At 41.0% G+C, this 25,642-nt stretch overlaps 1 protein-coding gene across 1 annotated transcript in view; it reads left to right on the plus strand.

Moving 5' to 3' along the window:
• LOC149571470 (DNA (cytosine-5)-methyltransferase DRM2-like) overlaps positions 1–25,642 on the plus strand; it is a 218,053-nt gene that overhangs the window by 117,727 nt on the left and 74,684 nt on the right. Inside the window, exon 6 of the mRNA XM_089815696.1 lies at positions 4,479–4,585. Coding sequence (XP_089671822.1) covers positions 4,479–4,585 — 107 coding nt within the window. The remainder of the gene's footprint in view (positions 1–4,478; positions 4,586–25,642) is intronic.

Genomic DNA, 25,642 nt, shown 5'->3' on the forward strand with positions numbered 1-25,642 from the left:
TTCTAACATAATTTCTATCTGCATTAAAAGGTGAAGTCAAAGTGGATGAGCAGTCAGTTGTGTAATACTGTGTCTCTTCCAGTTCACCATATCTACACTGTACACTGAATAAAATTGCACCTAGCTTGAGCACATTAAATTTTGCCATTAAATGTAGTCAATATTCAAGCATCTGACAAATAAACTCCAAGAGAGAACCTGCACAATATAATACTACATGAGCAGTAACAGGGTTGATTGAAGGGAGTTTTGTGAGAAAGAATCCTCCTAGTGCTTCTGATTCCATCATAGCAGGATAGGAAACTGCTGTTGATTTCCTTGCCATTCTGATGCATTTCAAAACTATATTATCTGTGGTTCTTGATGATCCTGATAGAAAACAATGCAAACGGATCCCCATTCCAACAAAAAAAACATACAGATCATCTGATGCTTCAATTACTTCAATAAGAATGCCCGAGCTTTCTTGCAATATACCATACTAAGCAGACAGAAATGCCAAATATCAGATCAACTGGAAGATTGTACTCCCTTTCTATTACCTGTAATCCCTCTTTTTCCAAAGCTAAAAAAATTTTGGTAGGAGCTTCGACGAAAACCAATCGTTTCTTCATCACACCCTCTGATGTTTATAATAACTATCATATGATTAACTTCATTTACTTGGGGTATCTTCCCATCAACAAAATCTAACTCTCCTACTGAAGATTTAATTGGAAAGTCTGCATTTAAACCCACAATATTAACACGTACATTGCTTTCCGGAACCTTTCCCTTAAAATAACCAAAGTGTATATAGCATGGTTGGAATAACACCAATTGAAATGCCTTTCCCAGGCCTCCGTACTAAACTTCACATTCAATGCACATACTTGGGCTGCAGGATTGATTTTTCGCAGAGCCCTGGATGCTGAGGCTGTTTTCAGTCTCCCCAAGTCATCTATTTTTAATAAAACCTGATTTAACAAGTTTGGCTATTATCCATATCAGATACTGTAATGCTTCCACTCAGGGTGCAACCAATGCCCATCAATGCTAGATTTTTCACGACTTCACATCCAATAGCCCCAGCACCTACAACTAGCCACTGTCCGTGACCAAGCTTTTTTTTTGAAGATCCTTCCCAAATATTGCTACATAAGAATCATAACGGGAATCACAAGCAGACCTTTCTTGAAAACAAGCTGCTACTGATGGAAGGCATTCTATGGCATCTATGTAAAGCCACTGAAAAAATACTCCTGTTACAGCTTCCTTATTCGATGATGACACTTCCTTTCTTTGATCATGAAAGCATTATTATACAATCAACAATAGCCAAATCTGTAAACTGCATACCCAAATAATATGCTAAATATGAATTAAGCATCATTTTCTACATTCTCTTGATCATGAATTGGGACTCTAAATTTGCCAAAATTTTAGAGTTCCATCAGGGGGTTCAAAGAGCATGTGGGATAGGATGTTAATAAAGAGAGAGAGGGGGGGGGGCATAGAGTAGTGGATGATAGAGGGAGGGAGAGAGAGAAAGAGGGGGGAGAGGGAGGAGGCAAAGAGTATGGGATAGGATGCAGAGAGAGAGGATGGGGTAGGGAGAGAGGGAGGGAGAAATGGAGAGAGAGGGTGGAGGGAGAGAGAAGGGGGAGAGATAGAGTAGGGGTTTCTATTTTGTATGTGATTTCCAATAGTGCATATGCGCTATAGCGTGCATGCACTATTGAGAAACCCATTTTTCCATAGTGCGGATGCGCTATAGCGCACACGCGCTATTGAGAAATCCATTTTTCCATAGCGCGTATGCCCTATAGCATGCACACACTATGGCCTAGGCTTAACAAGCCTATACCTAGGGCATAGTGCATGTGCGCTATTGGAAATTTTGAAAAAAAAAAATGTGTCATCTTTTTGGCACCACAACTTGGTGCATTCGCCCATATATATATGATCTATCAAAGTTTGTTTATGAAGTGGTTGACAAAATGTCAAACAACTAATTGGTGGAGGATTTTATTGCTGGTCCCTATAGCTAGTTGGGGTTATTACAAAAACCTATTTCTCCCCTTCACAATTACTGTTGCAAACAGAAAATTATGTTTTTAACTCTTGTTGGGCATCCTAGTCTTAACAAGTGCCCTGTGGGACATTTTCTCGAGATATTTCGATAAGTATGTGATATATTGGTGGTAATTCTTCTACTTCTTGGCGATATTTTCACCTCTTATTGCCACACGAATTTGACAAGTTTTCTCGGCTCGCTAAACTTCTCACAAAAAGTCGATATAACGGTGATAATTCTGTGAGATTTTTATCTGTGGTTGAGATTTGAGAATGCCTAACCCATTTCATTCCTTCCCATAAAAAATGATAGTATCAAGAATAAAACTTTATTTGATGAAACCAGTTTGTTTCAGAAAAAAAATCAAAGGAATGCATATGTCATAGCTCGAAGGCGAGCTTTAGCAATGATTTTTGTAGAAGACATTAAGAAAACCAACACAACAATTGAATTGCTAATTGTTTATTCCTTCTTTTTTCTAGAACATATCAACTTTCTTCTAAATGTGTAGTTGGACTGTGCAACCATTGTGGAACTGCTAAAGGTGAAGAGAAGGGAAAGCAAACAAAAATGTTTTGGTTGAGAAGATAAGATAGGGATGGAAGTGATTTTTAGTAAAGTTTTGGTATATGATTACAGTTTCCAATTTCATTTCAGATCATGATGCCACAGATATAGTCAATATTAAGAGAAAAAAAAAAGATGCTCAATATTAGCAGAAAAAAAATGATACGTTATAAGTGAAGTGGGGAACAATATAGTGATATACCAGGAGCATTATGTTTGAATTCTATAAAAAACTTCAATAAAAGTTTTTTGTTTTTGCATTTGAGAACCTATATCATCACATGATATGAAGTTTCTCTTATAGTATTCGCTTCCATATCTAGAGTTCCTCATATTTTTTCAGTCATTTTTTAGAACTTGACTTATGTCCTAGGGTTTCTGCAACATGTATTTTGAATTTTTGATAGAGTTGTTTAATGTGTATTGTTCTAGTATTGTAATGACCATTTGATTTCCCCCCATTGCGGGGATTGCTACTCCTATAGATGAATTGGTAGATTTTATAGATGCTCATATATGTTTGTTTCAGAAAAAAAACAAGGGACGCATACATCATAGCTTGAAGGCGAGCTTTAGAAATGATTTTTGTAGAAGACATTAAGAAAACCAATACAGCAATTGAATTACTAGTTGTTTATTCCTTCTTTTATCTAGAACATATCCACTATCTTCTCAATGTGTAGTTGGACTGTGCAACCATTGTGGGACTGCTGGAGGTGAAGAGAAGGGAAAGCAAAAAAAAATGTTTTGGTTGAGAAGATAAGATAGGGATGGAAGTGATGTCTGGTAAAGTTTTCGTATATGAATACAGTTTCCAATTTCATTTCAGATCATGATGCCACAGATATAGTCAATATTAAGAGAAAAAAAAAGATGGTCAATATTAGCAGAAAAAAATGAAACGTTATAAGTGAAGTGGGGAACAATATAGTGATATACCAGGAGCATTATGTTTGAATTCTATAGAAAACTTCAATAAAATTTTTTTTTTTTTCATTTGAGAACCTATATCATCACATGATATGAAGTTTCTCTTATGGTATTCGCTTCCATATCTAGAGTTCCTCATATTTTTTCAGTCATTTTTTAGAACTTGACTTTTTGATTCTCCTCCATTGCAGGGATTGCTACTCCTATAGATGAATTGGTAGATTTTATAGATGCTTATATATGTTTGTTTCAGAAAAAAAAATCAAAGGACACATATGTCATAGCTTGAAGGCGAGCTTTAGCAATGATTTTTGCAGAAGACATTAAGAAAACCAATATAGCAATTGAATTACTAGTTGTTTATTCCTTCTTTTATCTAGAACATATCCACTTTTTTCTAAATGTGTAGTTCGACTGTGCAACCATTGTGGGACTGCTGGAGGTGAAGAGAAGGGAAAGCAAACAAAAATGTTTTGGTTGAGAAGATAACATAGGGATGGAAGTGATGTTTGGTAAAGTTTTCGTATATGAATACAGTTTCCAATTTCATTTCAGATCATGATGCCACAGATATAGTCAATGTTAAGAGAAAAAAACAGATGGTCAATATTAACAGGAAAAAATGAAATGTTATAAGTGGGGAACAATATAGTGATATACCAGGAGCATTATGTTTGAATTCTATAAAAAACTTCAATAAATGTTTTTTGTTTTTGCATTTGAGAACCTATATCATCACATGATATGATGTTTCTCTTATAGTATTTGCTTCCATATCTAGAGTTCCTCATATTTTTTCAGCCATTTTTTAGAACTTGACTTATGTCCCAGGGTTTCTGCAACATGTATTTTGAATTTTTGATAGAGTTTTTTAATGTGTATTGTTCTAGTATTGTAATGACTTTTTCATTTTCCTCCATTGCAGGGATTGCTACTCCTATAGATGAATTGGTAGATTTTATAGATGCTTATATATGTGGCAAAGCTGTCAAATATGTGGAAGGAGCTGTTCAACAAAATCACAAGGACACAGTGTGTAAAAGAGATTTCTTTCACACATTCTAGCACAATTAGTAATTAGACATTACCAATATATAGATAATAACCTATTTATCATTTGCAAGAATATCTGGATTTGACTCTGTAAAGTTTTTTAGCGTCAATGTTTTGAATCACACTTTGTGATCCATCATCAGGATGAAACCAAGCATAAGAGAGAAGATGGATGAATCACGGAGTGTGATTTGAAACATCAATGTTTAAAAACTTTACACAGTCAAGTCCAGAAATTCTTACAAATAATTATCATGGATTGTGGAAATCTGTTCTCATTTTTTTGAAATCTGGTGCATTAAATTTATGTTTCAATGTATGGTGCAGTTATTGAGAAGAGAATATTGCACATACAAATAGCTTTCCTAGCCATGTGCAAGCATGAACCGTAACAGAATATAATCAGGAATAAGAGTTCTCAGTACATACATTTTGTTATGGACATCTTTTCTCTTTAATTTTCTCTTTACAGCGTGTACTGGAAAAATCCAGGCCTCTAATGCATACGGAAGATTCAACTATCAACTTTAAATTGTATTGATGGTCAGAAACAACAGTTCAAGATGTTACACAAAGAACTTAGTTTTTCATACCATGCTAAATGGTAACATGATAATAAAAGTAAAACTTGATGTTTTTCCACAGCATTCTAAACAGAAAAATGATGCAATTAAGAATTATGCACTTTCAATTGAAAAAAAACTAATATTCACAGATTCACACGGAATGTTAGACAATTTGACTATGCAAATTGATGGCAAATACTTCTTGATGTTGCAACTCGCCTAAATTGAGTTAATGAAATCCGAAATCCCTTGATTCCCAGTGAAAGGTACGCATCATAGCCCAGGTCCTAAATCCGATATAAAAACCAATAAATGACAACCTTGCACCTGAATACAACACAGGTCCCAGAGATAAATCATGCTCATTGAACTCTTTTCAGAAAAAAATAGTTCATTTTACTACTGCTATTATGCTTGAACCTTCGTCTTCAAAGCTATTTTTGAAAATGATGTTCATATGCTGATAATATTTTTAGCTATTTAGTTACCTGGAATCAAGCACTGCTTGGTGCAAGTTGTTCCACAATCTATCAGGTGGGCAGTTGCACTGAATTGCAGTGATTGGTGTGACAAATCCTACTCACTGTAATAAATAGAACAAATTAAATGCCTTTCCCTAAACAATGACTAATTTCGCAGTGGGAAGAGGAGCATAAAAGTAGTGATTTACAACTGCTGCAAAGCCTAGACCAGAAGCAAGAAAATTTAGATTTGGAAATAGAAAAAATTGATTCTGAAAAAAAAAATTTACAGGTGTAACCCTGGCTCTTTAACTCAAGATATGAACTGAGAAATGAACTCTATAATTATGGAACTGCTCCAATAATGTGAAAAACAGAAACATATCCAGATTCCACAAATATCCAAGGGGTAAGATGCCATAATACAGGAAAGCCAATGTCTTGTAGATGACACAGTTTACAATGCCCACCACTCAAAAAGAAATAAGGGTTCAATAATGTCAATATGGACAATGATATTTGAATCCAAGAACAATCAAGTAACTTTATCCGCATAAAGACAAGCTCTAGAATCATAAAGACAAAATTTTACAATTATTATTCTCTCATTCTTGTACACATGTACAAAAGTAGATGGGAATATGTTAAGTTTCACAGAATCGGAGATTGAATCCCCTAGGACCACTATTATTCATACTTATACACGCCCCATGAAGGCAGATGAACTGGAACTGTTATAAATGTTTGAATGGTTCATATTCTGTAAAAGGCTAGTGGCTTAATAGCCACACTTCTCAACTTTTTCTCTAATACACCATTTCTCTTGGTAAGGAATCTGAAACATTTCAACACTGCAGATTTTGATTGTGTGGCTTCATATATGCTTGATATTCACCATCCATTATCAAATCCATTTCTATAGGCATACTATAATATAATAACCACCTTGGCTACTGTTGATGTGAGTTTTTATGACCACTTCAACATGCAAGATGAAACACCAAATACCAAACCTTCTCTAGAATAAGGAAGCTGAGATGCTAAACAATGCATATGATTGTGTGATCAACTAAGATAACCTCAAGGTCCCTTATTATTGTGGACTTAACTCAGTTGCATTTGTGTGATTTATTAGGTATCACTTGGGGACTTATATTGTTCATTCAACGGCTATCCACTTTGCAAATGCAAATGGTTTAGCAGCAACGGCTCTTCAACTACTCCTAACTTCAAAACAAATTGCAAAAAGATAGGGATTGAGAAATCTATTCTAACTCCTACAAAGAAAGAGGTCATTGATGAAGAGGTAAAATTCTAACTAGTTCTTGCTTTGCCAAATCAACTACGCTAAGGAGGGTGCTTCCGCCTAAGGATGTTGGGATGATCTTGAAAATGTTAATACTCATTCAAATACCCAATGATGGTGGAAACCAAATGAATATTTGCAATTGAAGTTAAATACTTGCAATAAGGCCCACACTAACCTTACATAGATGCTTGCAATCAACAAATATCAAAAGGTATGGACACTACAATCACCATAATTCATCAATTAACAATATCTTCCATTTAACTATTTTCACTTCTGCTCAACCTAAATAAAAAACCTAATCTAAGTTAGGAAATGTAGATAAGATAACATAATATAAATTTATTTATGTCCAACGAGAGGCATAATGGATTGCCAAAAAGAAAAGCAGCAATCCAACAAAAAGCAGGAGCACCAAACAGTGTCTAGAAAAAGACAAAACAATGAGAAACACCTTACAAACTAGCTGCTTCGATCAATTGAGAAAATGTTTTGAATCAACAAATAGGTCGTACGACTGGAGGTCCCAAGACGTCTCTGAAAGCCCTTGGAAGTGCTAGAAAAAGAAATTCATTGTTGAGTGGAAGATCTACAAGGTGTTACAGCCCTAGAAGACCCCAAAAGGGGATCCATCACCTACTTGGTGCTCCACATGGGAGGAACCACTATAAAGGAGGTGATAAGCTGGTCGGAGTGCAATCTGGAGGGGCGAATCCACTAAAGGGTGTGGTTTGGAGTCTTCACATCTCTGGAAGACAGAGCACAAGGCACCTTTGATCTATATACGAGAAGAAGGCTAAAAGAGACAATCTCTTTAAATAAGAAGTAGAATCTCCCTCTGATCTCATAGTATACGAGGAAGTGAAAAATGAAGTGAGTCTCCATCTTGGCCTCCCCTAAATCATAAAGTTGACAAATCCTGTCCCCTCTAGCTAAATTGTGGTCGGTTTGGGCATAGAGCTAATGGGAGCCCACTTTGAAGGAACTACGAGAGATACGCAGAGCACAAGACCAACCATGACAAAGGTACAAAGGGCATACAATTACCCTATTTTATAGCTCGAGAAAATCCTCTGCATAGAATGTCATCCTAGGATGAAGACCCTGAGCAGGACTAGTCCAAGTGGTACGAATATAATGTTCATCCTAACATGCATGTTCAACTCTTGCCGGGAGGGAAAAAGATGAGAGGGGGCATCCAATGGGTACTAGAAAGGGGGGAGGCAGTCAATATCAATCTCAATCTCAATAGAACCCAACGGAGACTAGGCCTGAGCAAACCAATAGCAAGCCCGACCAATGGGGTCAAAGCACGCAATAGCCTTTGAGGAGTAATAAGCCAAGTCAGAATTTATGTGACACCCCTCCAAGGAGTTGGCAAAGCCTCATAAGTGATGTAAGAACCACACCAAATCAAGAATAGTACTAAGTCGGAAAGGATGAGCCCTAAACTCGGCTTGAACAATATTGTGCAAAGTGAACCGACTACATCTGATGATCTACTTGAGAAGGAGAGTTTGGACCTATTCGACAGAGGCCAAGTCCAACTCAAGCAAAGATAGGCTGAAACTTGCAGAAGTATAGAGAAAAGATGGTCTAATTAATGTCTCCAAAAGAGTCAGCTTAGAGCTCGTGTCCTGAAAAATGATGTCTGAAACACTGTCTCTCAACAAGGTTCAAAAAACCATAACCCTTGTTGATATGAGGCCGATTAGTTAGCCTCAACATGAAGTAGAGACTTGAGAACCTAGCACCTAGATAAGTGTATTAGGAAACAACCTTAATCTCCTCACCCTAGAATAGAAAGTCCAGTGAGAGGTCTAAAGGAAATTGAAGACCATCACCTTGGTGTTTCTCAGGTTCACCATTAGATGTCAAAGATCACAAAAAGAGGCAAGGCCATCAAGGAGTCTCTAGAGCCTTTCTGGAGAAGAGGTTGTGAGGACCACATCATCCGCAAAGCGAAGGATAGAGATCAAAACCTGGTGTAAGTAGCAGTCATTCCCGAGGAGGGAGTGTCCCTGTAGGAACTCCTCCAGCTCATCAACGTAGAGTTTGAATAAAGTGAGAGACAGAAGGCATCCAGACTTCACCCCAATGGTGCTATGACTAAAGTCAAACAACCCATGTGGGGCCTTGATGCGACCAACCATTGTATCATAGAGTCTCATGATGACTTTGAAAAAAGTTGTCAAGATACCAATGTCATGCAGTCTCTAGAATAAGGTACTCCTAGGAATAGAGTCGCCCTTTGTATGCTGGAAACCGTACACTACCTTGCCTTTGATTTCGTACACTGGAAGCCGTACGCTGTCCTTGTCCAAGATGTCGTACATTGCCTTATCCTTGCAAAAATTTGTCCATATGGCCTTGTCTTTGATGTCGAAATCTGTCCGTATGCAAGTAAGCTGAAGAAGGATGTCATACATTGCCCTCCATATGGTTGATACATATGGCTATAACCCTATCCCTCCCGCCTTACTCTTATGTCCAAACACGTCGTACAATCCTCTGCTCTGTACTTGCACTCACCTTCCTTTGCTCACCTGGTGGAGAAAAAATGACTTTGGCTGAAGTCTTGGGGGTAGGGAGAAACTTTTCGTTCTTTATATATCTTCAATTTGGACCCATTCACCAGATCTTTAATTGGCTGATTATCAAGAGTAGCTAACTTTACCGCTCCATTTGCTTTTAGTTCCATTATTTTGTAAGGCCCTAGCCAACGAATTTTAAACTTACTTCGGTTAATTTCATTCTTTCCGTTGTACTAAGTACAAGTTGCCCTAGTTGAAAATTCATCAATTTCAAATGTTTATCATGCCAAAATTTTCGTCGCTTCTGAGCCACCTCTATACACCATTGGGCGAATATTCTTTTTTCTTCCAACTGGAGTAACTGATATAGGCGCTCCTTGAGACTTTCCTCATCACTTAATCTGTTCTGAATGGCTATCCTTAAGCTCAGAATCACATACTCTACTGACATCACTACTTCTTGCCTGTACATAAGCTGAAATGGGGCATGTCCCGTAGTAACTTTATTAGTTGTTCTATAGGCCCATACTATTGCTGGAATTTGCTCTTCCCAGTCCTGGCCTTCAACACCACAAGTTTTGTAGAGAATAGCAACCAATATTTTGTTCATGGCTTCCGCCTAACCATTCGCCCTTGGATAGTAGGGACTAGAGAAAGAATGGAATATTTTATATTCAATGGTCATCATTTGGATAATGTGATTCACAAAATGCACTCCTTGATCACTGGTGAGCTGTGGTGGGATCCCGAATCGGGTGACTATTTGTTCATAAAGGAATCTGGCGGTACTAAAGGTAGTATTGTTTGGTAAGGCCCGTACCTATATCCATTTGGTCAGGTATTCTGTGGCCACCACTATATATTTGCATCGATGAGTTTTGTTAGCCGGTAGAGGACCCACGAAGTCTAGTCCCCACCTTTCAAATAATTCTTGTGGTTGAGATGGAAAGAGTGGCATAAAGTCCCTTTTGAGTGGCTTACCTGCTCCCTGGCATGTGTCACATCTTACTACCCATTTCTTGGCATCAACATACAATGTGGGCCACCATAGTCCTACCAAGAGCACTTTTTCTGCAGTAGTATCTGGTCCCATATGGCCTCCTACCACTCCTTCGTCGGATTCTTTGAGAACCCCTGGAATTTCTTCCTCCATCACACATCGTCTAAGGATTCCATTTGGTCCAATTTTGTACAAAAACCCTTCAATTATATGAAATGTACGGCTTTTTAAGACAATTTTTCTCTGTTTTGCTAGGGGCATGTCGTGAGGAAATGTAGCTATGGACAGGTACTAGCCAATCTCTTCGTACCATGTAGGTAACACTACAATCTAAAAAAGGGGAGTATTTGGAAAATCCTCATTTATCCCACTCCCAGCGGCTTCTCCTAACTTGATGCAAGACAATTGATCAGCAATTACATTATTTTTTCAAGGTTTCACTATAATTTTGAATGTAAATTCTTGTAACACAATTAGCCACCAACTTACTCTTGCTTGAATTACTGGTTTGTTCACTAAATACATTAATGCTTGGTGGCCAACAACAAATGTGAAAGGTGTAGCAAGTAGATAGTGCCTGAATTTTTTAACTACATAGACCATACCAAGTGCTTCCCTCTCTGTGGTATTGTAGTTCCATTCCGCTTTTGACAAAAGCCTGTCAGCAAAATATACAAGGTGATCTAACCCTTCCTTTCCTATTTGGGCCAAGGTGGCCCCTATAGCATAGTTGGATGCATCTACATGAACCCTAAATTCCTTGTCCCAATCAGAATAGATAAGGATAGGTGCTTCCACAAGTCTTTTTTTGAGTTCTTGAAAGGCGTCTTCCTACTCCTTCCATTAAACCGTTCCCCTTTCCTAGTTAACTTTTCCAACGAAAGTGATACTTCAGCGAATCCTTTGATGAATCACCAATAATACCCAACATGCCCTAGAAAAGATTTGATACCTGTCACATTCTCTAGAGCCTCCATTTCCAAAATTACCCTTATTTTGTCTGGATTTCTCTTTAAGCCTTCTTTACATACTATGTGTCCCAAAAGTCTGTAGTGTAGGACCATGAACCGACATTTCTTAGGATTAAGCACCAGTCTCGCTCTCTGACATTTCTCCAAGCTGTAATGGGCACCCCTGAATGTCCCAAAAACTAAACCAAATTGCTGAAAGGAATTATGTCAAACAGTTTGCATTCAACCTCTTATTTCTCTGTTTAATGTTTTAAACCCCTTATAACTCCAGAAATCAAACATTTATTTGTTTGTTGTGTTTGTGCATGGAATTGGTATCATACAACATAAACAAGAAAGAAACTACAATAATATGCAAAAATGGAAATGAACTACAGCCAAATAAATGTTATTTTCAGAATTCATAAAACCAAATACATGGCAGATTTATCAACTCACTAATTACTTCAGCATTATTGACATAATACTCCAGCACATGCTTTCGAACTTGCTGCTACAGTACTTTGTCCTTCAATCAGTCCATTACCTTCGTAATATCATTCTCTCAAAGCGGCATAAGCGTCGGACAAGTAGTGAAGAAGATATGAGCAAAATACCAAATCCGCCTGTAGCCGGAAATGCAACTAAACTGCCTAATAATGAAGCCGATAACAAAGAATTCCAAAGGCCAAACCCCAAGGGAATGACGTCTAGAATGTTACAAGAGAGGATAAACATCCTCAAATGCCAAGAACGGAGCTGCAACTCACACACTAATTTCTTCTCATATTCAACCTGCCTAATGAAGCCACAAATGCTTCCTTTTATTCTATTTCCAAGGGTCCACTCAACTCATATGGGCAATGTGGGATAAAAGATGTGTAATATATAAAACATATATTAAAATACCCCTTATGTCTCCCTTGGGTACACATCACCATAAAAATAAATATTAAAGTAACACTTTAATATTTTACAATTAAATTAGAAGTTACTTGAATAAAACTTCAGGCATTAAAATGTATTAGCAATCAGACTCCGAATAATGCAAGTGATAGCTCATCGGAAAGCTCTCACCGAGGAGTATCGAATCCAATCACCAAAATTGACCTGCACTGTGTCCTGCCGACTTACTAAAAATAGTAAGTATGCCTGAAACTGAGTAAATCAACTTCGTTTTGGCCCAAACTGGAAATGACTAGGTCAAAACACTCCAGGATCCCATTAAACCCTTTGTTAGCCCTCGGGACCATGTAGAACAAGGCTAACGCACTCACACTTGGTCAACTGCTAAAATGGGGACATTACACAAGCATTCTCCAATAATTTTAAGGTGGTGTTCCTTTCTGCTGTAAACCGACCAATCATCAAGGAATGCTTTAAAATTTCCTACTGACATACCATGAAAAATGTGTAGTATAATCCATTGGAAGGTAGCCGGTGCATTGCATAGTCCGAAAGGCATCTTATTATAAGCATATACCCCATCTTCCACTACAAATGTAGTTTTCAGCTTATCCTCCTCTACAATACTAATCTGGTTATACTCGAAAAATCCGTCGATAAAAGAGTACATCTCATGGCCAGCTACTTCTAAAATGCCCTCTGTAAATGGAATGGGAAATGGGTCTTTTATGGTCATTGCATTTAGGCTTCTGAAATCTACAAATCCGAATTTGAGTACCAGCTTTCTTGAGTGATATTACAATAGGAGAAACCCATTCGCTTGTCTAAACTTTAAATATTATCCCTACATACAACATCTTTGTAATTTCCTCTCCTACCCACTCTGCATAGTTTCTATTCATTCTATAAGGTTGTTTCCCCACTGGCCTTGCTCCAGGTATGAGTGGAATCCAGTGGACACACCTTAGGTGGTACTCTTTTCAAGTCCTTGTATGTCCATGCAAAAACGTCTCTATATTCCATAAAGATTTTGAGGGTTGCCGCTTTTAGCACAAGATCCCAATCATCACCTATAAAGATTTCTTTGGTTTTCCCTACTTCTCCTAGGTCTAAGGCTTGGAGGCTAGCCTCTTTGCATTCCACTTTTTGGTCAAAAATGTGGCTAGGTTTCGTGCTCAAGGTAGTTACACCTTCTTTGTACTCCGTATACCCTTCTGGATATCATTCCTCGGATTCTTGTATTTGTAACATGTTGCAATCTACTTGGAAAACTTCATAATTGCCCATCTGCCAGTGAAATAAACCCTTAAGGGAGTTTGTGTCATCCTCCAAGTACTTTCCCAACCTGAGTACTCCTTCCTTGTTGGGTTCCATCCCTTCATACTCTTCTTCTTCAGAGTCAAATGCCAATTCCTGACGTACTAACTGGTTTTTGAGATCTATAATGTACTTTCTTCCCTCTAATTCAATAGAGAAGGTGTTTCATTTCCAGTTGTGATTGGCTTTTGCTACTACTAGCCATCCCCTCCCTAATAAAGCATCATATCCTTTCTTCACCAAGGTAATAACCAAAAAATCTAAAACAAATAGTTGGGTTCCTATTATTACCTTTTGCCCTATCAAGGTGCCAATCAGTTTGATGTCATGCTGATTTGCTCCTACCAGCTGAAATTTGGGTGGTCACAAGGTAGGTTTCCCGATCGCCTTCCAAGTATCTTCCAGTAGAACATTCACCCCCGAGCCTCCATCAATTATTGCTTTCGAGAGTTTGTACCCCATAATTTCCATCTCTACCACTATTGGCGCTCTCCCTAGACCTATTGTACATAAGGTATTTTCTTCCTTTTCCATTGAAGTCTCTTCTTGTTCTACCCCTTCTACTGCTTCTTTTTCTACTGTTTCTGGTTCCCCCTGGCGATCTTGCTCAATTGACCGCGTTCCTTGTGTCAATGCGACTTGTAACTGTGGTAGAGTATCCAGTAATTCCCCAATGGAGACCGGAATGGTATTTTCTAATACTTTCCTTATGATGTTAGGTACCCCCTTGCTCCTAGGGGTCTTGGCTGGTTTAGCTGTTGTTTCTCCTCTCAACTATTTTGGATGTTCTACTTTGCCTCCTCGAATCGTGTTTTTTCTACTGTCACCTCCGGGTACATGGCTTTCTTGTCTTGCATCCTTGTTATTGCAAGTACCTCCCTTTTTGATCCTTCAATATCCAGCATGTTCACACCTTTTTGCTTTGGGCAATTGGCATCCTCATGGTTACTCGACCCACACCATTTGCAAAGCATTCCTCCATTCTGTTCCCCTCTGTTTTGACATTCTCAAGCAAAATGGCCCCATTCGTTGCATCTTCTGCATTGGATCACCGGTCATCCTCGAGAAACATATTGAATTGCCCATCAAGGTGTGTTCGTGTTGCTATTGTTATTACTATTATTGGCATTGCCTCTTCGGTTATTCCTGTACCCCCCTAGTGAAGCTTCTGTATTATTGTTCTTTGGGGGAGTTACTAGTGGTGTATGTTTACCGCATAGGTTAATTAAGAATTGCACACTGATAATGAACACGAACACAAACAGCAGAACTCTTCTTATTATTATTCGCATATGCTAGAACATTACATTATGCTTGAATGATAAGATGAATACAATGCTTCCCGAAGGGGTTATAAATACTTTCCGAAGAACTTCCTGAAGGAGTCCGTCGGCCAAATACATTATGTCCACTACAACTATTTACCCGTCGGCTACATACAACATGTCGCTACATAACAAAAATCTTTTCCAAAGGGACCCATCGGCTGATACACAATTTCTACCAACAACATCATCCCCCCCAAAAAGAAAAGTCGTCTCCTGACGACTAGCAAAATTAGGAGACAACCCATAGACAATAAAAGAAATACTAGAGAGAAGGAGGTGTCCCAGAAGAGTGCTGCTGACGACGTAACTCATACATCTGGTCAGTCCAGATGCGCAGATCTGTCTGAATCTGTGAATTAACCTCTATGGCCTCTTTCAGTAGAAGCGCAGCATCCATAGCCTGTTTCCTGGCCAACTGCAAGTCATGCTCTGCTGCATCTTTTTCCCGGATAGCTGCGTCCTTCTCCTGTACAACTGCTGCCATATCCTTCAATAGTGCTGCCCCCTCTGCTGCCCATGCTACCTGCTAGTCGGCCAAGTCAGCAGCTAACTTTTCTCTTTCCTCTTTCTCACCTGCTAGAGATCTCTGAGCTGCAACACTGTCTGCTACCCTATCCGCCTCCGCGCGCTGTCGAGCATAGTAAACCTCTTTGTACAATCCCACGATCTCATGTGCCAGCTTCATCATTGGAGTGTCACTCGGTCCCAACTCGGGCTCAGTGGCCCAATTCGCCAACATCTCTGGTGTTTCAACCGTCGGCCAATCTCTATCCACAAAACAAGTCTGAAATCGCTTAGGACAAATCCCACGAATATACGCTCAGATCAAATGCCACTCCCTTCGCCGAGTGAGAGCTTGAATCGCCACATCATGCCCCTTCTTCAAAGCAGACTTCATAGTCCTGAGGTAGTCCCTGCACCTGTCTTCATTCGACTCGTAATCCTCCTTGGCGAAGTCCTCCAATGACCATTCCGCATCACTATTCTCCTCCTCATCAACGGGAGCCATGCCCACATCCAAAGCCGCCTCCTCTGCTGTCGGCGCAATCACGGCATGTGGCATTCCCTCCTCTTGAGACTAAGGCTCTGGTACAGGTGCTACTCCAGAATAGCTGGGAGACTGAATGGATGGGCCACGTCTATCAAGAACGAGTCGGAACTGTTGCCTCAGAAAAACACTAGCTCTATCCATGACCTCTGGTTGTTCGGACTGCGCTGGGTCCATACACCCCTGCATTCCTTCATCGGGTACATTCTCTACTGGAAGTTCTTGAACTTCTGCTGACTGTGCTACGGTAACAACTGCTGCTGGCTAACTTATGGTAGGCGCCACGGGTGCTGCTACCGGAAGTGCTTCAACAGGGGCTGAAGAAGTCTCTCGGGTGACAGGTGCTATCAGGTGGGCAAAGCCGACCGCAAATCCAACTCCCGACCGGATAGGAAGGCCGTACCCCGTGTTGCCACAGTGCGGCTAGTGTGACTGCTTGGTGGGATCCTCTAGTCATCAATATCAGTCACCGAGTCTGTCCAAACCCAGGAATGTGAGCCATGTGTAGACCTCCTGGCACCAACTCGGAAGTCACAGGAACTGTAGCATGCGGAAATAGCAAGGGGGTAGCCGTGACAATCTGAACCTCCTCATCATCCTCGCCTTCCCCTTCTTCCTCCACACTATCCTGCTCAGATGTCTCCTGTCGGCCGCTATCAGTATCACCTGCCATGTCCATCCGGGGCCTCTTTTGACCTACTGAACCCTTCTACCTAGTGGTTGTGTCCAAGTGCTTCCACCACATGATAGGAGGTTCTCCCGGAGCCAGTGGTCTAGGCTTTGCCTCTAACTCATCCGTTGGAATCATCCGTGCTGTTGCATCAAGGAAGAGACCAATCGCGTAATGGGGCATATAGAAGGTCTTGTGCTGGAGAGTCATAAACTCATGCATCCATTCAGCCAGCACAGACACCCAATCGTACACTTTCCCAGTCATTATTCCGTTCATCATGGACACCTGCAGAAATGAGATATCAGATGCCCTAGAGGATCCCGTGAGCCTGCTCTTGACCAAGTCCATCAGACATCACCATGGCCCCTCTTGAATGTCGATTTTCTTTAAACCCCTTCCCTTCAATGTCTCAGCTAATGCCGCCTACTCTGCTTCAGTCAAATCTCCACATACTAATCTGATTAAAAATAGCTTCCCATCCTTTGGAATTTTCTTCAGCTGAACCTTTTTGCCCTGTTGCCCTGGAATGCCAAAAACACGTGTGAAATCGGCTGCCTTGAATGATACCACCAAGTTCCTGCCCAGATACTGAAATGTGATCCTCCGAGAAGCTCTGGCATATGTCTCAATCATGGTACGTAGATATCCTTCATAATCTCGAATGCAAAAAACAGGCATCTGAATGGCCCATTCAAGCTGTGCCCTTCTGATGCTTGCTTTGATTGGATGATCATCAGGGGTTTCTTGCCACCATTTTCGGCAATCCGTTCCATTCAACCCTTCAAATTGTATAGTCTGTGCTGTGACTTCATTCTGGTTACCTGCACCTGCCATGCTCCTGCCCTTTACAACTCCAGACTGTGATAGTTGTTTTTTCCACATACGTCTGCCTGCAGACTCCATTTTTCAGTTATATCTTTGTCTTTTCCTAACGGTCTTCCAAATCCGTACGGTGAAGAATTCTTTCAAACACGTATGGTGAATTGCAACCTTTGGAATGAAAATCCGTACTCTGAAAAAGTTAGAAGGAAAATCAAGTAACAAAGTCGTACCACCCGAAGACCACAAATCCGTACAACAGTTTCCCTCCCTAAATTCGTATGGTGGTATTTTCAATGCCTTTCACTGATCAGCCGTACAAGGACCATAGTATGCTGAATCTAACTAGAACTGATATACTGCTAAAACCGCCTTGCTTACTGCTAAATTCCGTACTTTACCCTTCAAAACCTGTGATCTCATAATCCCACTGATATGGATGGAATCTGTACAATTACCTGGCTCCAGAATTCCGTACTACAGAAGAGACCATATACTACTTCCATAAAAATCCGTACCTTGCATTCAATAATCCATACAGTGAAATCCGTACACTGCTCTTCACAAGGGATCGGTACGCTTGAAATGATGGAAATCTTCTGTATGGGTAATGATTTAACAAGCCGTACAGTGCCCTATAGAGTTGCATATGGTAACTTGACCCTTCCTTCTGTTATAAAATCCGTACGGCTTCAAACTTGACACTGCCTATTGATTGCATATGGATTCCTCCTTTCACTTTTTAGCAGACCAATTATACTGTTGCAAGGCAAGGCCTGAGATTTTACTCTGATTTTTCCTGGTGCTGCCACGCACACGGGTTTTGATGAAACAATTCTGAAGGCGTCTTCACTATTTCAATCTTCTAGAAAAGCCGTACTGCAATATCCCACCAAGTCTTCAAAATCCATACAGAAAAATCCGTACGATGGAAATTAACAAAATTTGGCTCCAAATTCCGTACATTAACCTTTTCAGGCTATTAAAATCCGTACGGTGGTCCCAATGTTACAATATGCAGCTCTTAAAAAAACCGTACACCAACCTTCAGTTAAAATCCGTACATTGTCTTCAAATATTAAAAACCATACTACACTAAAACCGTACACCAACCTTCAAATATGAAAACCGTACATTGTCTTAAAAATCGTACACCAACCTTCAAATATGAAAACCGTACAGTACTTTTTTTTGTTTTTTTTTATTTTTTATTTTTTTGGTATAATAATGAATTGCAAGGTCAATTTTCCCTTCAACCGTCGGCATCGTCGGTTTGCAATGACGAAGGGGTCTCCCGAAGGTCATTCTATGACGAAGAAGTCTTCTGGCCATGGTATATCTTCAGCTTCGAGCCATTCACTGCCGGAGGCACTTCCTGTCCATTCAAAGTCCATAATTTTATTGCTCCATGGTCCCCTACTTCCCGGATCTGATACGGCCCAACCCACTTAACTTTGAACTTGCCCGGTTTAATCTCATTCCGGTTGTCGTACTTCAATACCCACTATCCAGGCTGAAACCTGTTTAGCTTCAAGTGCTTATCGTGCCATGCCTTTCGTCTATTCTGCATTACTTCAGTCGCCCACTGTGCTAATAATCGCTTCTCCTCCAACCTGTTCAATTTATATAGCCTCTCCCTTAAGCTCTCCATGTGGCCCAACTTGTTTTCTAGTGCTATCTGCAGGCTTGGTATCATAAATTCCGCTCGTACTACGGCCTCCTGTCCGAACATCAGTTGAAACGGCGTGTGTCCTGTTGTAACTTTATACACCATGTGGTAAGCCCACAGAGCAGAAGGTAATTTTTCCTCCCAATCCTCCCCTTTGACTGCGCAGGATTTGTATATAATTGATACCAGGATTTTGTTGGTAGCTTTGGCCTGTCCGTTTGACCTTGGGTAGTATGGACTTGATAGCGAATGATAAATTTTGAACTCCGTAGTAAGCAGTTGGATCACATGATTTACAAAATGTCCACCTCTATCACTCGTTAATTGTAACGGAATGCCATACCTGGTAATTATTTGTTCATAAATAAATTTTGCTATACTTACCACTGAGTTTTCCGGTAGTGCACACGCCTCCACCCATTTAGTCAAGTATTCCGTCGCCACAACAATGTAACGACACCTTCTGGTTCTGCTTGTCTTTAGAGGTCCTATGAAGTCCAAACCCCATCGTTCAAAGAGCTCCTGAGCATGAGAAGGATTCAGAGGCATGAAGTCTCTCTTCAAAGGTTTCCCAGCTTGCTGACATGTATCGCATGCAACAACCCATTCCCTGGCGTCATTGTATACTGTTGGCCACCATAATCCTGCTAGAAGTATCTTTCGTGCAGTTGTGTCCGGCCCCATGTGTCCTCCTGCCAGTCCTCCATGCGCTTCCTTCAGTACCCGTGGAATATCTTCCTCCAGGACACAACGCCTAAGGATCTGATTGGGTCCCATTTTATACAACAATCCATTAATCAGCTGAAATGTTTTGCTCCGTATCACCAACTTCCGTCTTTCATTCGGTGGCATGGTATTTGGAAACTGTCCCGTTGACAAGTATTCACCGATGCTTGTATACCACTCTGGTAGTGCAACAGTCTGAAACAAATGTGCATCAAGAAAGTCATCATTTACACCATTTGCCAGTTCTCCTGTTCTGATACATGACAAATGATCCGCGCTTACATGTTTCTTGCCTGGCCATACAATGATCTTGAAGGTAAACTCCTGCAATAGGAGTAACCATCGGCTAATTCTTCCTTGAATGACTGTTTTGTTGATCATATACAACAGGGCCTAATGATCGACATAGAACACAAACGGAGTAGCCAGCAAGTAATGTCGAAATTTCTACATAGCATAGACCATCCCCAATGCTTCCCGTTCGGTTGTACTATAATTTTTTTCAGCTTTTGATAGCAACCAACTGGCAAAGTAGATCGGGTGATCCAACCCGTGGCTTCCTGTTTGTGCGAGAGTTGCTCCAATTGCATAGTTCGATGCATCAACATGCACATGAAACTCCTTATTCCAATCCTGGTATGCCAAAATAGGTGTTGTAGCCAGTTGTACCTTGAGTCCTTCAAATGCTTCATCCTGTTCCTTCTCCCATCGAAATGATTCTGTCTTGCAAATTAACCTATCCAACGGATATGCTATCTTGGCAAAAATTTTGATGAAACGCCTGTAATACCCTATATGTCCGAGGAAAGATTTTACCTCTGTCACATTGGTGGACAGCTGCATCTCCAATATGACTCACACTTTGTCCGGATCTGTCTTTAGTCCCTCCTTACAAACTATGTGTCCGAGTAACCTTCCGTGTGGAACCATAAATCTGCACTTCTTCGAGTTCAGGGCCAGGGGCGCATGGCGGCACCTTTCCATACACTCACCTAATGTTGCCAAATGTTTGTCCTCCGCACTGAACACTAACCAATCATCTAAAAATGCCTTGAAGTTTCCTACAAACATCTTATCAAAAATGTGTAGTATGATCCACTGAAATGTCACAGACGCATTGCATAGACCGAACGGCATCCGATTATAGGCATATAGCCCATCTTCTACGACAAATGTTGTCTTCAACTTATCCTCCTCTGTGATTGAAATCTGATTGTAGCCGGAAAAACCATCCATAAATGAGTAGATCTCATGTCCCGCTACCTCCTCCAGGATGCTGTCCATGAATGGTATCGGGAACGGGTCCTTGATGGTGACTGCATTCAGGCATCTAAAATCGACACATATTCGAATCTGAATGGAGTCCTTCTTGACTGAGATCACTATCAGGGATACCCATTCACTGGTCTGTACTTTGAAAATAATGTCAGCCTCTAACATCCGATTGATTTCCTCCGTAACCCGTGCCGCATAATTTTTGTTCATTCTATAGGGCCTCTTCTATACAGGTATTGCTCCTTCAATCAACTGAATGCGGTACACACACAACTCTGGCAGTACCCCCTTCAGGTCCTTGTACGTCCATGCAAACACATCCTTATACTCTAAAAATATCTTCAATGTTGCTGCCTTTAGCACTGGGTCCCAGTTGTCTCCCACTAGTATGTTCCGTGGTTCCACTTCGTCTCCCAAATTCATGTTCTACAGCGCGACTTCATTGTATTTGATGGGTTCCCCCTCAATGAACTTATGTGCCGGGGTCACATCGAGTGACGCATCTCCTTCCTTTATTTCAGTAAACTCCTTTGGAAATTCATCAGTATTGTGTTCTTCTATTGTCAGTACGTTGCAAGTTTGAAACAATTCATAATCCTCTATCTGCCAATGGTAATCCTCTATCTGCCAATGGTAGAGACCATTTACTGAATCCAAATCGTCATCTCCTTCCAGTCATAGAACTCCCTCTTGATTTGGTTCCATACTTTACCCCTTGTCATCCTCTTCTCTATCTGAATCTGACGATAGGGCTTCTTCCCGACCATCTGAGTGTGCAGATCGATGACATACTTGCGGCCTTTGCTTTCGAGTGATAAAGTATTTTTCTTCCAATTGTACTTTTCCTTTGCTTGTATCAGCCATCCCTGACTCAGAATAGCATCGTACTCTTTCCGCCTTAGAGGAATCACCACGAAGTCCAACAGGAATGGTTGTGTTCCAATTGTCATGGGTTGCGCTGTGAGTATTCCCAATGGCTTGATTCCATGTTGATCGGCTGTTAACAACTGAAAGGTAGGTGGCCATAATGTCGGCTGTCCCAACTTTTTCCAAGTATCCTCTAGTAGCACATTGACACCAGATCCTCCGTCCACGATCACGTCCGTTAGCACAATCCTGAGAATGCCCATTTCAACAACCGCCGGATAGCGTCCGAATGAAAGAGCTAACAGCATCAGGCCTTCTGCACTTGCGCCTCCCTGTTTCTCCTTTTCCTGCTCTACTGGTTGCTTAGCAATCGGAACTATATTTGTGAGGGTCGTACAGAGTTGAAACATAGTGAGCAACAGATCATTTATCCTGACAGGTATCTCAGCTTGCAATATTTTCCATACAATGTTCTATTCTGCGCAGTTCCGTACGGAGGTACTCGCCGTGTCCTTCAGGTGTGCCGTTTCTATCTGCGTTACTTTCTGGATCTCTCCCATGCTTCCTCCAGTCTCTTCTTTTCCTCCGTCGGATCGGGGTATAGCCTTGCCTGCTTTCGAGTGATTGCCAGAACTTCTTCCTTGTCCGTCCTGACAGTAATCAAGTTTACTCTGGACTTTGGGCACTTAGCATCGTCATGATCGCCGAGTCCACACCATCGGCATAGCAACTTCAGTGTGTTTGCCATTGTGCACTCTCGGGCGAAGTGACCCCACAAATTGCATGCGCGGCATTGAACTATTGGCTGACCATTGGCATCATATTGTTGCCGGTATTGTTATTGTTGTTGTTGTTGTTGCACCGGTTGTTTCTGTATCCGCCCGATGTGGAACCTTCCGTACTGGTGTTCCCGTTCCCTCCTGACGGGGATGCCACCTGCGCGAGGAACACTTGCTGTGGTGTTCTTGATTTCAGGTTGAAAGGACATTCCTTTACCAAGTGTCCCAGAATCTAGCAGATCTCACAAAATTGCTCTTTCGGGCAGGATCCCTCTTATGGCCTTCTTTCTTGCACTCCGTGCACCATAGGTCATTGCCCTTAGTCTCCTTGTTCATGTTCTTGAACTCCATCATCCGAATCATGTCCTTCTGGAGGGCATGGACCTTCTTGTTGCTTCCCTTGTCATCACTGCTGTCTTCTCCTGAGGATGCATCATCATCTGAATCGGACGAGTTGTTGTTCTTCTTCTTCTTTGTCTTCTGGTCACTTTCGAGGTTTATTGCCTGATTGTAGGCTTCAATGTATGTTGATGGTGGCACGATCTTCATCTTCTTTCGCAGCTTCAGGTGAAGGCCATCCATGAACCATCTTTTCTGAGCCCATCTGCCGGCTTATTCTCCATTTTACTGATTAAGTCCTTCAACCTCCTAGCGAAGACCCGTACTGTTTCATTCTTCTTTTGTTTGGTATTGAATATCTCCGCTACAATTTCATTATCGTCGCGCAAGAGTTGAAATTCTGCAATGAACTCCTTAATGTTATCCCAACTGTTTAACTTTTGTGGATCAATATCAGTAAACCAATCAATTGCAACACCCCGTAGGGTAGCAAGAAATTGTCGGATCCACTAGTTTGTATCTGTTATGCCATTTGCCTTCCAGATTGTTTCACATGTTTTACAATGTCGAATGGGATCAGCTGCTTCATCACCATCAAATTTAGGCAACTTTTCCTTCGGACCTACCATTATCACTATATGTTGAGGGTTTTGTTGTGTACTTGCATTGTTTTGCACTCCCGCGCTGTTTTGAGCACCCATGCTGTTCTGAGCTCTCGCGCTGTTTTGAACACCTGCGCTGTTCTGCACACCCGTGTTGTTCCGCACACCCGCGCTGTTTGGTGAAGAGGGTTCATCAACCTAAACTGTTCATTCCGGAAGCATATCTCGGACGAAGAGGTCACTCCACGCTCATGCTCCCTCGACACTCTGAGCCATGCGAGTCGATCTCCTTCCGTCAGGATTCTCTTCCCGTGGTGTATGCAGGTTCGGAAACTCCTCCGTCGCTTCTTCCACCAAATCAAGCTGTTGTCGAGTCTCCTTCAACAATCCTTCCGCACTACTGTTTCCGTCGGCAATCTTCTAGAATCTCCTTCAGCGCTCTATCTGCTGAGCCAGAATTAAATTTTCCTGCTCAACGCGTATGTCATCTTTTTCCTTCAGCTTACTCTTATTTTTGTTCAATTGATTCGGCATTTAATTCATATCCGCCTGCCTGTGTACTAGGTCCATTGGGCAACGGTGCCAAATGTTTACCGCATAGGTTAATTAAGAATTGCACACAGATAATGAACACAAACACGAACAGCAGAACTCTTCTTATTATTATTCGCATATGCCAAAACATTACATTATGCTTGAATGATAAGATGAATACAATGCTTCCCGAAGGGGTCATAAATACTTTTCGAAGAACTTCCCGAAGGAGTTCGTCGGCCAGATACATTATGTCCGCTACAACTATTTACCCGTTGGCTACATACAACATGTTGCTACATAACAAAAATCTTTTCTGAAGGGACCCTGATACACAATTTCTACCGACGACAGTGTAGACTGTTCTCCAGTAAACAGTATCTGGGCATTCCTTGTTTTCAGGTTATAAGGGCAGTCTTTGATTGCATGACCCCCTATCCGACAAATCTTGCAAAACATCTTTCTCGAGCATGCTCCTTTGGTATGACCCTCTTTTTTGCACTCCATGCACCAGAAGTCTTTACCTTCCTTCTTCTCCTCCTTAGTTTCGGCTACTTCCTTCATTAGCCATTTGAGGTCCTTTCTCAAGGCTTGAATCGTTTTTTACTCTTCCTCACTCTCCTTTGAACTCTCACTAGAGCTTCCATGCCGTCTCCTCTTGGAGGTTTTATTTTCACTTTCAATGTCCATGGCACATGTACAAGCATCTCCAAAAGTGGATGGTAGGACTATCTTCATTTTTTTTTTAAGGACAGGGTGAGGCCTTCAATAGACCATCTTTTCTTTAACCCATTCGTAGGCTTATTGTCCAATTTCTTGATGAGCTCCTTCAGTCACCTGGTATAAGCCTTCACCGATTCCTTCTTGTCTTGCCTAGTGTTATAGTTTTCTGTGACAATTTCATCGTCATCTCTTAACAATTTGAATTCCTCCTCAAATGCTCCACGCAAGTTATCCCAAGTGTTCTTCTTGCCAGCATTGAGGTTTGCATACCAATCTATGGCGATCCCGCTTAATGTGGCAGGAAATGCCTTCAACCGTTCATTACTATCATTCTCCCCATTCGCTTGCCATATAGTTATAAAGGTTTTCCAATGGCGAGCAGGGTCCTCTGATCCATCCCCCGTAAATTTGGGCAATTTTTGCTTATCGACTATCATTTTCTTTGTTGCCTTCCCAATGGAATCCCTCCTCTTGAGGGAACACAACCACCCAATGGAACCTTACTTCTAGATGAGACACCACTTCCTAATGGAACACCCTCGCCGGATGGAACCTTACTTCCCATTGGAACACCCCCTCCCGATGGAACTCCACTTCCTAATGGAAGTTTA

This window comes from Cupressus sempervirens, chromosome 2 (assembly GCF_028749045.1).
Source record: "Cupressus sempervirens isolate cs-2001-9-10 chromosome 2, ASM2874904v1, whole genome shotgun sequence".
In the NCBI taxonomy this organism is placed as follows: Eukaryota; Viridiplantae; Streptophyta; class Pinopsida; order Cupressales; family Cupressaceae; genus Cupressus; species Cupressus sempervirens.